This window comes from Myotis myotis, unplaced genomic scaffold, assembly GCF_014108235.1.
Source record: "Myotis myotis isolate mMyoMyo1 unplaced genomic scaffold, mMyoMyo1.p scaffold_m19_p_16, whole genome shotgun sequence".
NCBI classification, from domain to species: Eukaryota; Metazoa; Chordata; class Mammalia; order Chiroptera; family Vespertilionidae; genus Myotis; species Myotis myotis.
Genome location: NW_023416320.1, coordinates 36145041 through 36162094, shown reverse-complemented (window position 1 = coordinate 36162094; position 17054 = coordinate 36145041). Strand labels below are relative to the sequence as shown.

Here is a 17054-nt window from a genome sequence, read left to right as displayed (position 1 = left end):
TTGGCTGGCCTGGGGCCTGCGGGCTGAGGGCAGCTCCTGCATTGAGCGTCTGCCCCCTGTTGGTCAGTGCACGTCAAAGCAACTGGTCGTTCAGCCATTTGGTCGATTTGCTTATTAGGGTTTTATTATACAGGATAGAAGATTCACATTCTAAATCAGAGGTCCTCAAACTTTTTAAACAGGGGGCCAGTTCATTGTCCCTCAGACCATTGAAGGGCCGGACTATAGTTTAAAAAAAAACTATGAACAAATTCCTATGCACACTGCACATATCTTATTTTGAAGTAAAAAAACAAAACGGGAACAAATACAATATTTGTATTTGCATGTGGCCCACGGGCCGTAGTTTGAGGACCCCTGTTTTAAATGGACATTTATGTTAGTGTTCAAGAAGAACAATTTCTTCTTGTAAGGTTCTGTACTTGTTCTCAGAAAATGAGTTTATGGTTCTCTGCGACATAATTATGACATAATTGAATCAAGATCTATATACCTGAAATATAGCTTATCTTTGCATGGTTTCCTAGTCAAGTCTGAATTTTTTTGCAGACAACATCTGATGTTATGAAAGGAATAGACCTTCAGTGTAGATTTCCTTTGGCTAAAAGCAATCTGTCAATAAACAGTAGAGTCTACTCACGTTTCTCTTGTTCTGCTTCCACTCCTTCACTTTCTGTGTCACTTGGCAAGATCCATGGTTGGTGAACCACCTGCAATTGCTTTAAAGAATCATCCTGCCAAAGAAAGAAAATTCATTTCAGATTAAACTCTAGAATAAACTTGTGAATACTAATATGGGTGAACACTTCAGTCTCCATAAATTATATGTCCAATAAACTATAATAAATATTTCCTTATAGAGTCTTAAGTTTAAATTCATTTTCATGTCATAGACATGCCACAAACTCTAAAATCTTTTTTAAATCTGCTTCCCTTTTGATAAGATTTAATGTCTTAATGAGAAGAAATACCTTGACATGTTCCTTCCTGAATTAACACTTTTGTGGAAATGTTGACACTTATTCTTGGAAACTTAATAATACAATATTCAATATAAAATTGCACAAATAGTACCTTTTTGTCATCAAGGCTTCAAGTTCCCTCTAATGAGAATAAAGTTTAGTGGGATATATAGAACATTCTCAACTTCACCGTTCACTACTAAGTCACTACCTCCTTCCCCTTTGCACGTCATTTATTTATTTATTTATTTATTTATTTATTTATTTATTTAAAATATATTTTTATCGATTTCAGAGAGGAATGGAAAGGGAGAGAGAGATAGAAACATCGATGATGAGAGAATCATCGACTGACTGCCTCCTGCACATCTCACACTGGAGATCGAGCCTGCAACCTGGGTATGTGCCCTGACCATGGAATGGAACTGTGACCTCCTATTCATAGGTCAATGCTCAACTACTTAGCCATGCCAGTCTGGCTTTTATTTACTTCCTTATTTTTATTATTATATTTCTCATATACTACTTCACTGCTCCTTGACTTCTCGCACTGACCTAAAGCAGACCCTCATCATCTTCCAACCTGATTGTAATAGCCATCTGTGAAGTTTTCTAGGATCAAATTTCATATGCTTTCTAATTTCCCCCCCCCCCAAGTTCCCTGCCAAAGTGAGTTTTCTAAAGTGCCATGCCCTTGTTCCCTATCCTTGAGTAGCCTCCTCATTATTCCCAGGATAAGATCTAAACTCAAGGACCTTCATTGCTTGATTTGCCCCCAATTCCATCTCCATCCACCTCAACTGACATGTCCATTCCAGCTATAACTAACTGGTAGCTCCTCAATTTTGTCATCCTGTCTGATCTGCCAAGATGTTTTCAGAGGTCATGCTTCTTGCCTCAAATGCACTAAATTTATCTCAAACATGAACATTCATTCAGGCAGGTGTCATCTCTCTTACCTTCCCTGATCCTCCAAGAGAGAGTCACTCCTCTATTCCAGTGTGTGCCTATTGCACCAATAGAACAACTATTACTATATAGTAATTGCCTCTTCATATCTGCCTGCCTCAAAAATAATGTGGAAAGTCCTTGAGGACAGGGATAACTTTTTCACCTGTGCATTTCCAGCATCTATTATATAGAACCTGGCAAAAAATAGGTATTCACTCAGTAAACATTTGCATAGGAAGAAGTAAGGAAGAGAAAAGAAGAGAGGATGAAGGGTAGCAAGGGAGGATGGATCCCCTTCAGAATAAAATATAAGTAACAATTTCAAATTTATTAAATCATGATTCAAGAAAATATTTTGAAACAGATTTTGAAAATTAAAAACACAAATTCAACGTGACCTGTCAATTCACTCTTTTGTCCTCTCAAATTCATTCATCATCTTCCCCGACTTACAATGATGTTTGACTCCAAGTTGAGATAGTTTGCTTTATGTTGCTTAGATAAATACCAGCAAGATAAAAATAAAGGCTTACAGTTAGATGGGTATTAAACATATCGGCTGATCACTTCATAAGATATATAAATGTCTAATCACTATATTGTACACCTGAAACTGATATAATATTTTACTAGAGGCCTGGTGCACAAAAATTTGTGCACTCGGTGGGGTCCCTCAGCTCGGCCTATGCCCTCTTGCAGTCTGGGACCTGTCGGATATGTCCACCTGCTAGCTTAGGCCCGTTCCCTGGGGGATCAGGCCCAAACTGGCAGTCAGACATCCCTCTGGCAGCCTGGAAGCCCTCGGGGGATGTCCACTTGCCAGCGGGGAGCAGGCCTAAGGTGCAGTCAGACATCCTTAGCACTGCTGAGGAGGCAGGAGAGGCTCCCACCACCACCGCTGTATTGGCAGCCATCAGCCTGGCTTGCGGCTGAGCAGAGCTCCTCCCATGTGAGAGCGACCTGACCACCAGAGGGCAGCTCCTGCATTGAGAGTCTGTCCACTGGTGGTCAGTGTGTGTCATAGTGACCAGTCACTCCCAGTTGTTCTGCTGTTAAGGTCAGTTTGCATATTACCCTTTTATTATATAGGATAGAGGACTGGTGCATGGGTGGGGCCTGGCTGGTTTGCCCTGAAGGGTGTCCCAGATCAGGGTGGGGGTCCTGCTGGGGTGCCTGGCCAGCCTGGGTGAGGGGCTGATGGCTCTTTGCAGCTGGTCACACCCCCTTCAGGGTGGGGGTCCCCACTGGGGTGCCTGGCCAGCCTGGGTGAGGGGCTGATGGCTGTTTTCAGGCTGGCCACACCCCCTTTAGGGTGGGGGGGTCACCACTGGGGTGCCTGGCCAGTCTGGGTGAGGGGCTGAGGGCCGTTTTCAGGCTGACCAAGCCCCCCTCTCCTTTTTTTCTTTTCCTTTTTTTTATTCTGGGATTTATTTACCTTCAATAATTGAAACTTTGTAGCCTTGAGAGGAGCTCAGAGCTGGCCAGGGCGGGTGGGAGGGAAGCCTCCTGCTCGCTCAAGCTCCGTGGCCACAGCGGGCTGAAAGCAGGTATCTGGAGTTTATTTATCTTCTATAATTGAAACTTGGTTGCTTTGAGTGGAGCTCAGAGCCTGCCGCGGCAAGCAGGAAGCTTGGCTTCCTCCATCATTGGGGCAACCAAGCCTCCTGCTTGCTCCAGCTCCAAGTTTGCTGGCTGCCATCTTGTTTGGGTTAATTTGCATATAGTCGCTCTGATTGGCTGGTGGGCATGGCTTAAGGTGTAGTGAAGGTATGGTCAATTTGCATTTTTGCCTTTTATTAGTGTAGATACCAACAGTAACTGAAAATAAATCTAAAAAATAAAGGCTCACAAGCCCTGATCACTAAGAAACCCTACATCAGAAAGCATTTGTTTAAAAAAATTCCTTTATGGCCCTGGTGGGGTAGCTCAGTTGGTTGGAGCATCATCCCAATAAGCCAAGGTTGCAGGTTCCATATCCAGTCAGGGCACATACAAGAATTAACCAATGAGTGCATAAATAAGTAGAACAGCAAATCCATCTCTCTCTCTCTCTTTCTCTCTCTCTCTCTCCTTCTCCTCTCTCTCTAATCAATCAATCAATCCATCAATCATTCCTTTATGAGAGAAACATCCCTGGATTGTGATGGTTACCTCTGGAAATATTTAGTCCTAATTTAGAATTTAAAAAAGGCAGAATTTTCTAGGAGTTTTGGAGAGCGTTAGAGAGTTGAATAGGTAAAGCATGGGAATCTTTTAAGGAGGTAAAACTATTCTGTATGGTATTATAATGGTAAATACAAGACATTAAGCATTTGTCAAAACCCATGGAACTTCACATTACAGAGTAAATGTTGATATATTCAAATGAAAAAATAAATTAGATGGTTAGGGAATTCCAGGATGAAAGGCAAAATACTAAAAAATAATCTAAATAATCAAAATGCATTACAAATGTCTAAAATAACTTACAAAAGAATACGGTGCTGACCTGAGTAACTGAAAATAAGTGCACTCTAAAAGACCAAAAGCAAAATGAACTGTACATAATAACTGTACTATAGTTGATAAACATTTTTCGTATGGGCTTAGAGATTATCAATTCTAAAACACATTACATATATACATTGAGTGGCCAGATTATTATGACCAGCCTATCAGTACTTCATTCCCCATCAACATGATAGGATGAACTTGATCAGCAATGATACTTAGGTATGTTGTGCTATTCAGATGTTTATAATGATCTGGCCCTCTAGCAACTTCAGCGCGAAATTATACCTAATTTGCCTACAAATGTCAGGTGGTCATAATAATCTGGCCACTCAGTATATATTTGCAGTGGGAGTTTACAGATAAATAAAGCTAGAATGATCCATGTGTAATGTACTAGAGTTGGCAGCTGAGAGAACTTAAACACAATGACACCAATAGCAAAAAACACAACTACCACTCTCGCCTTAATTTGTAATACCATTTTTCCACAAAAGAACTTGGAAATGACTGATTCTTGGACTGAGGTAGAAAATATACAAGATGTCTAGAGCATCTGGTATTGCCAGAAAGAAAATGCTCACACACACACATACACACACACACACACACACACACACACAATGAAGATATTTCAAAAGGATGAAGAAAGTCAACTGAAAAATCTCTCAGTGGCCAAATCTAGAACAATTTGAGCAAAACTAAATCAATCAATCAATCAATCAATAAGATAGCATTGGGCTATTACCTAAAGTATAAAATAAATATTTATAAACTCCTTGCGATAAAAATAAATGACTTAAAATGAGTAGGCCAATATGCCATTCAGAAGGATTTCAAATATTAATGTAGATACGAGAGGCCCAGTGCACAAAATTCATGCACAGGAGGGGGGGTTCCCTCAGCCTGGCCTGCACCCTCTTCAATCTGGGACCATCGGGGGATGTCTGACTGCCAGTTTAGGCCCGATCCCACAGGGAAACCAGCAGTCAGATGTCCCTCTCACAATCCAGGACCGCTAGCTCCTAACCACTCGCCTGCCTGACTGCATGATTGCTCCTAATCCCTCTGCCTGCCTAATCGCCCCTAACCCCTCAGCCTGTCTGATCGCCCCTAACTCCCTCTGCCTGCCAGCCTGATCACCCCTACCTTGCCCCCTGCCAGCCTGATAGCCCCTAACTTGCTCCCCTGCTGGCCTGATTGCCCCTAACCGCCTCTGCCTCAGCCCTGGCCTAAGCCGCAGTCTGGCTTCCCTCTGGGGGAGGCGACCTGGCAGATCAGAGGAAGGTGCCACCCCCACCAACCCCCTGCTTCTGCCACTGCCGGCCTGAGCCTGGGCTCTTTGCAGCTGCTGCAGCTTTGTCCAGAAGAACGTCCAGAAGGTCGTCTGGAAGACATCTGCCTAATTAGCATATTACCCTTCTATTAGTATAAATTCCATCCTTAAGGAAGTGGAGAATAACTTCCCTCTTCTTCAGTGTGGCCTGAATATAGTGACTTTCTTCCAAAGAGTACAACATGGAAAGGGAAAGCAAAAAGAATAAATAACTGTACAGTGGAGAAACCTGACAAACTCTACCTAAAGCCGAGTGAATAAGGTCAATATCAACAGCAATAATTCCTATTGATAGTATGTTCCTTTGATAGCATGGGATGAAAGTAAAAGTTTACCACTATGGTTTTCCTCCTAATAAACATATTATCCCAGTTTATCCATAAGGAAAATATCACACACATCTCAATTAAGGGATGATCAACAAAATATATGACCAGTACTCTTCAAAACTGCTGTGGTCATTAAACACCAAGAAAGTCTGAGAAATGGTCACAACCAAGAAGAGCCAAAGGAGCCAGCACTACAGAACATATCCTGGATGGGATCTTAGGACAGAAAAGGTACATGAGGGAAAAAACTGAGGAAACTTGAATAAAGTAAGGGCTCCGTTACTAATATCATATCAATATTTGTTTATTAATTATGACACATGTACCATACTAATAGGGGATAATAATAGATAATAATAGTTGAAACTGGAGAAGAGGTATATAGGAACTCTCTATATTATCTTTTCAATAGATTCTGTAATCCTAAAATGGTTCTAAAAATTTTTTAAGTTTACTTAAAATGCTGAAAAACCCCCCACAACATTTTAAAAATGATTTTCACTTTAAAGTATAACATGAGCAACTCTTGCAAAAAAAAAAAAAAAAGTCTGTTAATTGGATTAAAATATAAATTCCTGTCCTGTGAAATAGGGTTTGGCAGTGAAGAGTCCTTGCCCCAGGGGTCATGAGTCACAGCTTTTTATCTTGGTTAATCTAAGGCAGTGGTTCTCGACCTTCTTAATGCCACAGTTCCTCATGTTGTGGTGACCCCCAATTTCATTGTTACAAATTGAACATAATTAAAGCATAGTGATTAATCACAAAAACAATATTTAATTATATATGTGTTTTCCGATGGTCTTAGGTGACCCCTGTGAAAGGGCCGTTCGACCCCCAAAAGGGTCGCATCCCACAGGTTGAGAACCACTGATCTAAGGCATATCACTTCCCCTCTTGAGATAGAATGAAGAGAGTGAAGGCCCTGGATTAGATAATCTCTAGAACTGTTGGGAGGAAACTCAGCAAATAATTAAAGATATTCAATCGTGAAATATATACTTTAGATATAAATCAGTGTTTATTTTTAAGATTTAACTTATTTTTTTCAAATTTACTAATTATTCAATTTGGTCTTCGAGTCTATACTAAAGCAGCAGCATACATGTGAAAAATCTTAGATTTAAAACTCCCTAATAGTTAAGAAGACAGCAGAAGTCACTTTTCAAAAAGTTTCATGAGAAGAAATCACATTCCTCAGTTTTTAAAAAATAGAACATGCAGCCTCTAATGTTTGAGGAACTATCAAAGATTTCTCATTTTGGTTTTATAAGGTAAAAATCAAATGGTTAAAGCTCTTTATTTAAAAGAGTAAATTGTAAAGTGATCATGAAAAAGTGTTTTTAATTTAAAAGGTATTTTGGTTAATTAGCTTCTAGACCCAAATACTAGAATCTGTTTTCATAAGAGGAGATGATTAATACATCAGTTGTATTACTTTTTCACACAGTAGTTCAGAATATTCAGCCATACAATCAATTGGTTTCTGTTTTTAATGACTAGTTTTGAGCAGATAAGCAGCATTCAATTGTTAATTCAGTTATTACTATATTGTAACTTAAGATGTTTTGCTTTGGTTTTCCCTTGAATACAGCTGGTAATGCACCTGTTTTCTTTATCAATGCTGGCAGTACTATGTGTGTCCAAAATTGAGCCCATCAGACTCCTTATAATTCTTTTTGATGGGGTCAAGGAGCTAAAATCTTGGATATTTTTAAAAACAACAACTGACATTCCTCTTTGCCAGTATATGGAAAAATTTTTCTACAAGAATATTAAACTGGGTCTGAGCATAGTACAAACTCTTTCATACTCCCAAGAGCAAGTTCTTTGGATTGTTTTTAGAAGAAATGCCATTCATTCTTTTTTCAAAACACTTTCACCGTAAGTATGCAAATGTCCAGGGACTAGGAGTGGTGGGAAATAGTGACATGCGTCATATGGAAAACAGTTGCTAGCCTTGTATCAACATATCATTCTATCTGCTAACAGAATGAGTGCTTTATAAACTCCAGCAGTATTGTTATTCCACATGGCTAGCTTATTTTTGGATTCTCTAAATGCAATCAATCAGTGATTTATGTCATGTGTGACCCTGAAACTTCAATATATTTAGAGAAAAAAAATGCTCCTTTGCTCATATTTTCACCAATGGATACTTCAATTCAGCCAACTAAACATTACTTTCCCTTTGGTTAAGAATAAAACTAATGCGCAAAATATTAGTTTCCACCTTTCAAAAAGGGATTCATCACTTTTATTTTACTTCTATAACCATAGGATGCCTATAAAATAAGGATCCCTGAAACATGTTGCATATAAAATCAAAACAAAATTACACTCCACTCTAGATACGTGGAATAGACTGCTTCTTCTGACAAAGAATCGGGCCTCTACTTCCATTAAAATGAAACATATAATTTACATATTTAAATAAATAAAGTTTGAAAACAACTTTATATTTGTTAATGAAATGTCCTGTCTTATCAGGCTGAAATCCATCAATTTTTAGTTAATTATACTTCTGTAGCTTATTTCTTATGAGGATTGCAAAAGGGCAATTGAAACCCAAGAAGGGAAGTAATAAGTTTGGGGAAGCTATACATTTGAATTAATAGGATTTTGGAAAAGAAAAGAGAGGGGTCAATAATAAAGTTAGAAAAAATATGGTAGATTGTGAAAAACATTACAAAATGAACTGTAGGATAAAGTTGTAAAAGGCTTTGAAATGAATGAAACACTACTGAGTGTAGTCAATGAAAGCTAAGTCATTTTGTAACAGTGAAATGCTGGGTGTCTATGACTCCATCTTGTTCACACCTACATTGTGTCAGTGGTCTTCAGGCTAACAGTGTCTGCTTTAGAGATGCTAATCACTAGAGAAATTCTGCTTGGGGCTTGAGTTTTTACAGAAATAGCCCCTCTTATTCCCCCTCCCTCCCCCCCATCCCATCTCTTGACATAAAAGAAGACTGAATTCTGTACTTTCTTAAAACAAATTTGAGAAACTGCTAGCACCCCTACCTTCTTAATTGGCAACTTCTCAATCAATAAACCTTCCCTTACAACAAACTCTGGTATTTTGAGCCTTGGCCTTTCAGAGAATTTGGACCTGTAACAATTTTTCTAGCCTGCCCTTCCAATTAGCTGATTTGATATAGGTTCGGAGTCATTCACTTGACTTTGAGCCATTTTACAACTATGCAATTTATAAAAATTTACTGGTATAGTAGTACAAATAATTCTTGTCCACATACATGCAAATTATGTCAATTTAAATGCAATTAATTATTATCCTATGGATATAAATTAGGTTTGCTAGGTTTTGCATTTATTTATAACTTCACTTCAAGATTCCTTATTTAACTATATGTGAGGGTTTGAAATCTCCTTTGAATTTGCTGCAATATCTTATTGGTTCCTTCATTAATTAATGAGTTGAATAAATCTTTGACATATGATCATTTTATATCTGTACTAATGGCCCGGTGCACAAAATTTGTGCACGGGGTGGGGGTGTCCCTCAACCCGGCCTGCACCCTCTCCAATCTGGGACCCCTCAGGGGATGTCCGACTGCCAGTTTAGGCCTGATCCCACAGGGACCGCTGGCTCCTAACTATTCACCTGCCTGCCTGCCGGCCTGCTTGCCCCCAAGTGTCCCCCCCTGCCAGCCTGCTCTTCCCCAACTGCCCCTCACTGGCCTGATCACCCCCAAATGGCCCCCCCCCCGCCAGCCTGCTTGTCCCCAACTGCCCCCCACTGGCCTGATAACCCCCAGCTGCCCTCCCCTTCTGGCCTGATCACCCCTAACTGCCTCTGCCTTGGCCCCATCACCATGGCTTTGTCCGGAAGGATGTCTAGAAGGTCTCCCAGTCTAATTAGCATATTATCCTTTTATTAGTATAGATGAGAACCAGGATTATAACTTTAAAAAAATGTTATCCTTTAACTACATGCATTAATTCTTAGTGAATATCAACGACAGGTGAGTTTCCTTAAAAAAGAAATTCCTTGTTTCCTAAGTGGAATAAAAGTATGATACTAAAGAATAGTTATTTCAATTTTTAAAAAGTAAATCCCTGTGCACGATAAAAAGTCCATTATGTCTTATTTATTATAGAAGAACAATGTCATGCACTCTCCTTCAGAAGCACAGTTGGAATTTCATTGCATTAACAATCACAGAATATAAAACAGGGGAAAAGACAGACACAATTGGCAGGAGAAGTGATTCTAAGATATTTTGTAGCATAGAATCGGTGGCACAGTTGGAAAAACCAACCTCTACAGATTTGAAAAAGGTCTGTCACTTAACAGGCTTCTTTTCCTGCCTGACACCCTGAGAGATTGTGAAGCTGCTGCCTGACACCCGCAGCTAGTTCACACTCCTGTGTATGTTGCCTCTGGCCTTTACCAAATAACTTCCTGAGGTTGTGAAGAACTGCTCTCAGTGGTTCTTTAAAAAGTTTTAAAAATAATCAACTTCAGTCTTTAGTTCTTCGGAGGCCTTCAACCATTTAATTTCACTATGTTTATCTGATTTATGGATGTTTAAATTAACACATTTCTCTAATAAGTAGGGAATTTCTAACTAGTATATTATGCTGCTCTCAGTTATTCATCTAAAGAAATATGATTTTAAAAAAGACCAGCTTCTCTACAAAAGGCATAGTGAGCTTTGGAAGTCCTTGATTTTGATAAGTTATTTTAAATTGTGAGTGTGTGTGTGTGTGTGTGTGCACAATGAATGTTGATATTATGATTCCAAACACTAAAATTTTTACAAAGTGAAATTATTATTTCTGCCTTGAGTTACTAAGTGCCTTGTAAGTAAAGAATATGTAATTTTTAAAAATTGTCAGAACAATTTTGAAGATTAGGGAAAGTAGATTATTATGCAATACCTTGTTGTTTTTTATTTGGTTAAAAATATAAACTCTATGCTGGAAAAATTACACATTAAACAACAGAAAATATGGACCAGAATTGTTTTATTTTTTTGAGGAGACTATATTGTGTCTTTAGTTTTGAGTTAGGTCTAAACAGAATTGTCTAACTTCATGTGGTTATGATTCTGACTAATTATAAGACTAAATAAATAAGAAAACCAGAGACTTTGATCTGCAAAGAGTTGTTCAAACTTTAGCAAGAAATGTTAAATATATTAAAAATGTAAACACTATGGTTTATTTGAGTTTTAATGTATACTAAATAAAAGCAAATGTTTGCTAGCTCAGTTTTAACTTCAATGCTTCTGACATATATATATATATATATATATATATATATATATATATATATATATATACACACACACACACACACACACACACACACACACTGTTCCTTAATGTTTGCTGATTCTAGGAATATGAGAAAGAGGGAAAAGTGAAATAAGAGCATAAGTGGGGAAAAAAAACAAAAACTATCAATTTTTGGCTCACAATTTTAACTTGTTCGCAATAAAGGAGAGTTTGAATATATTTCCTAAAGATCCAATAATTAATGTCTGAAAAGAACTTTCAGTAAATCAGTAGTTCACTAATTAAGATCAAACTTAGTTTTACTGTCAAAATGATCATTTATTGATTTTAAAAAGAGCTAAAAGCTAAATACCAACCAACATTAGATAAAAAATCTATGTGAAATTGAACCCCTAAGAAAGGCAAGGCTTACCTTGGGCAGTTCACACATACTTGTAAACTCAAACTGAAAGTCAGTAATGAATCTCATAAGATCCTGAGGTTTTATACCCTGAATCAACAATCTATTCCTCAGAGTAGATGAATAAACAAAACTCATAAATTTATTAAAAAAATGTTCCTCTACCAATATTATATAACATTGATTTTTTTCCCCGTGTTGTATGAAGTTCCTCTCTAGAAATAACATTGGAAAGAACACTTTATGGTTGTGCCCACAAACTTTAGGGTGTTTATGAATTACATGGGAATCTTGTTAGAATGCAGATTTTGATTCTTTGGATCTGGTGTTAGCCCTGAGATTTTGCATTTTTTACAAGACCTCAGGTGATGATGATGTTGCTAGTCTGAGGACCACACTGAGAAGGTACACATTCTCAGCCTTCATGTCACATTGAGCATTTACAATTGCGTACAACATGTACGTTTAGATTGCACATTTGTAATGATGAGGAAAATAAGGATCTTTTGTTGTTGTTTTACAACTGCAAAATTAATATAAGACACTTTAAAAGTTCTATCAGCTATATGCAGCCCATTTCGTATATCAACACTGTAATGCTCCCTTTCCTCCACAGTGCTAGACCTATACAGGACACATTACAAGGCACCCTACCAGCAAGTGGGATGCTGAGCCAAGAGCTTGAGCAAACAGAATCCTAAAGGGAGATTCTGTTGATATACATGTTGAAAACAGTGTCTGCCTCTTCTTGGCAACATTAATTGCTTAATGTATTCTATTCAGTTTTTGTATCAAATTCATTAAGTGGAAATTTAAAGTTGGTGCTCCAATCCTCCAATGTTCTGCCCCATATATTTTGATTTTTCTAACCTGAACTTAAACTATCTGCCTGGCTAGTCCATTTTTTTTCTTCATTACTCCTTCTCCATGTACCTTTCACAAAATTCCAACCACCTCCAAACAAGCATGAAAACTCAGAATGTTAGAGACTTAAAGGGGTGCTATTCACTCTGGTTTTTCTTTCCAAGTGATATCTAGAGGTAAAAGTGAGTTTCAGTATAGGTTCAGTATTCTGAATGAATCAACGGACTACACAGTACATTTAGTAGGGCAATCAAAATTGTTTTTGAATGGGTTCGTGCATGGGAGAATAGACTAATTAGAGACACAGATTGTCTTGCTGAGAACCAAACACTTGGTGCTTCCATGACATCATCACCAAGTTGTCTCCCAGATCCTTTCACCTGCAACAATTCAGGTGGCTAATTTAGTGACCTCTGTGGATTGGTTTTAGATCAAGTTTTACGGATTCTATGCACTGGTTTACCTGAAAGTCCCCAAATTCCATTTGCAAACTGCACGAAGACACAGCATGTGACGCAGAGCACCCTGGGATATCTTCCAAATAAATCAGAAGTCTAAATGGGTTTTCCACAAATATCTACATATTTAAATTGTTAAGACAGTTGGTATAGATTGTTCTTGTCATAAGAGCAGTGATCATGTCTTACTTTTTTGGACATGTCCAACAAAAAGCATGTGTTTTTCATTTACTAGGATATCAGCAAATGTTTATGAGTGAAAATACATAATAGCACTAGGTTTATACCTTCATTTTCAGGATGAATTGACACACCGTATCTCCCTACCCATGAGGACCAAAAGCCATTTTTATACCATTATTTGTTATCCTGTTTCTGTGGGCATGACCAAAGAGTGGGCATAGACTGGAAACCCTACAGGCGGATGGAGAAAGCCCACGTGAGGGTTTCATTCTATATGATAGATAGACTGTTTTCAGACTGTGTTTACAGGCCACCTTAAAACTCACTTCTTCCATGTAGTGTTTCAATGACTGTCCTCCACTGGGGGCTTCTCCCTAGAGGCAAAGAGGAAGAGAGGTTGACAAAGTCAGGAGAGGGAGAAGAAAGAATGAGAGAAGAGAGTCATGGAGGAGACTGACACCTAGGAGCAACACCAAAACTTTACCATCCCCCCAGCATCTCAGTTGATGTTTGTGAGATTAACAGATGGGCAACTTCTTAAGGTGAAGGAGGTAAGTTTTTTTTCCCAAGGCAATAGCAATTTTAGGTCACATAAACACATAACCACCTAGAAGAGCTGACGAAATCTTAGGACAGAATGCTAAATGTGTAGTATAAAATGTTTTGTAAATGTGTTCTTACAATAAGATTAAGAAAAAGTCACTAAGTCTGTATTCTATAAATGTGTTTGGGGATCTAATACATGGACTTAAGAATATTTTAGGGAAAGTGTACAGGTCATTAACCTGCCTTTTCCCAAATGTTTATATAAATCTTTTGCACCTTACTTGTATGTTATTAGTTAATTCTCCATTACTGTGCCTTTTCCTAGCACTTCATTGAATGCTGGTAATCATTGCAGTTTAAATCACTGACATTTAAAATAATTTAAACATATATCACAAGTTCATCCGAACACTGGTGACCAAAACTGTCAAACAACTTGTTAGTTTGGATAAATTATATTTTTATCTTACATGCAGGAGACATTTGGAAATAAATTCTGAGATACCAGAAAACGATAAACTCTAGAACACCATATGTGTTTAAATGATAACTAAATAAGTGTGAATAAGTTTACTTTTGTTTCTAACTCTTTGAGGATCCTCTTTGTTAACTTTTCAAGAACTTTCACATATATTATCTCATTTCATTAGTTTTGCACGATGACTTGAGAAAAGACATCCCCAGGCCAATTTAATACATAAATTGAACAATGCTGAGTGAAGGGTTCAAAATCAAGGAGCTAAGCAGGGTATTTCTGGGACTGGATCCCACTCTAACCCTCTTTACCTTGTGGAAACAAAAAGTTTAAAACATAAAAAATAAACTTACTTTAGTTAAAAAAGTGATGTATACTATAAAGCACTTTGAGGGGATTTTTTTAAAAGCATGCTCAAAATTAAGCTAGAAATAAAGTGCTGGTATTCCTAAAAACTTACAAATGGTAATATTTTTTCAAATCATGGTTTTCACAACAAAAATTAATATGCTGCAGTTGAGATGTTTCCACATGCTTCAAGCTTGTAGGAAGCTCAATGGATACGATAACAAAAGAGGAAAGATAGTTATACGTATTTAAACTAAAAGATAAACTATAAGGAAAAATCAAATCCACATAAACTCCCTTAACTGTGAGGAATTTAACTCAAAGCATATAGAGATGGCTGGAAAATTACTTCAGATAAACGGCTTTTTATGGTTGAACTTGCTACACTATCTCCCCTCATTAGGACAACGAGAGTAGAAGAAATGCTGTGCGTTCTTCCAATTGGATCTTCTGAGTGACAGACCAGTCCTTTTGTCCTAATAATCCCTGCCCCTATGCCTGGCTGGCTAAGGGCAAGAGGATGAGGTGACAAACTGCTTGTTGTTACAGATGCTCTCTGGAGGGGCCAGCATCTGTAGTCTGGATGGATGGCCTCTGCACACCTGAGGGCTAATGATGAGATGCTGCAGCGCAGTCCCTAGGTGCTCACTGAAGAGGGTGCTTGGTTTCCCTGGAGCTGGAGTGCAATGGTTTTCCCTGTTTGTCTGGACACATGCACTCTTATGCTAAGGCACAGTGGTAACTGGTGGCTTTCTTGATGATCAAATGTAACTAAATCACTAGGTGTCCTATAAGGCTTCTTCTCAGGCTTGCTTCTTCCCACAGTGTCAGGTAGTCCTCTTCAACTCTACTGCAGAGAAAAGGAGCAACTCACACAACACTGTTTGTTTCAAAGACCACACAGAACGGACGCATGGCTGTAACTGCCATTCCTGAGTCACTGACACGGACAGCACTGGTGAGGAGGAGCACTGAGGAGGAGGAGTATGGAGTCAAAGATGGCAGGTGGAAAATACAGAGGAAACAAACACCTCACAGAGAGGATTACAAATGGGGTACAAGGCCAAGTGGACAAGAAAAAGAAGGAATTATTATCATTTGCAACAGCATGGATGGACCTAGAGAGAATTATGCTAAGCGAAACAAGCCAGTCAGAGAAAGATAAATATCACATGATCTCACTCATTTGTGGAATATAATGAACAACATAAACTGATGAACAAAAATAGAACCAGAGACATAGAAGCATCGAACAGACTGCACAACCTATGAGGAAAGGCGGCGGTGGTGGTTGTGTTGGTGTTGGGGGGTTGAGGGGATAAATGATCAACCAAAGGACTTGTACGCGTGCATATGAGCAAAATCAATGGACAGAGACAGTGGCAGGGGGCGGGGGTGGTGGTGGTGGTGAGGGCTTGTGTTTGGGAGAGGGTTGTCGGGGAGAGGTCAATGGGGGAGAAAAAGGAGACTCATGTAATACTTTAAACAATAAAGAATTAAAAAAAAAGAACAAGGGGGCAGGATCTCTATGTGTTAGGATCAGAAGACACAGCCCAAATCAAGAGCGCTCTGTCGGGGCGCTAGTGAAATAAAATATCTTCTAAAACACAAAGCTATCAACTTCAGTCATCCTTTCCATAGGTTTAAAGAACTGGCATTTTAAATAACAAGTCATTCTAACAACATAATATTTTTGGAAGCACCTGGAAATGAATTAAAAATATCCAAATGCAACTTCCCTTGAGAAACAAAGATAGGAAAGGGGGTATAAGGGAGGCAGACAGGGCATGTGAAGGAGGGAAAGGGCAGAATACATGGAAACTGTGCCTTAAACAAAAGGAAAAAAAGGTATTTCCTGAAATGTGGTTTTACTTATCATGAGCCTAAATATAACCAAAGTTGAGATAAAAATGTTTTAAATGTGAATTACAAAATATAAACTGAGAAAAAGAAACATCTGACATGGCTGTTAGAGACAAAAGCTCTTGTCACTCCCCTAGTTATTCTGCAGTTAAGGAGACATTTTCATTGAGTTGGAATATCCTAGAGGCAGAAGTAGGACTAGGCCCACACCCTCCTGAATCTATTGCCATTTTTCACTATACCATGCTGCTTTTCTTTCAATCAGTAGGTAATTTTTATTTACCTCTGACTAACCCTTAGACAAAATGCATAAAGACTTTCATTTGTATGGAGAGTACATTTACTCACAACCCTTTTGTGTCTAAGAGCTCTGGTACTAATTTCTGTCAAAGACATTTTCATGAGATCCTTACCTCTACCAGAATGATCTTTCTCCCCACCTTTATTCAAATGAAACTAAACAATAATCCTAACACAGATCTTCCTCCCCACCTTTTTTCAAATGAAACTAAACAATAATCCTAACACAGAAAGCACCTTCCTAAGACGTACATGAAGTTTTTAGAACCCATAGAAGAAGGGAGCTT

General features: G+C 38.4%; 1 protein-coding gene across 1 annotated transcript in view; it reads right to left on the bottom strand.

Moving 5' to 3' along the window:
• Positions 1 to 632: 632 nt before the first annotated feature.
• CUNH8orf34 (chromosome unknown C8orf34 homolog) overlaps positions 633 to 17054 on the bottom strand; it is a 241430-nt gene continuing 225008 nt past the window's right edge. The window contains 2 exon segments of the mRNA XM_036338220.1: positions 633 to 734; positions 13562 to 13609. Coding sequence (XP_036194113.1) covers positions 633 to 734; positions 13562 to 13609 — 150 coding nt within the window.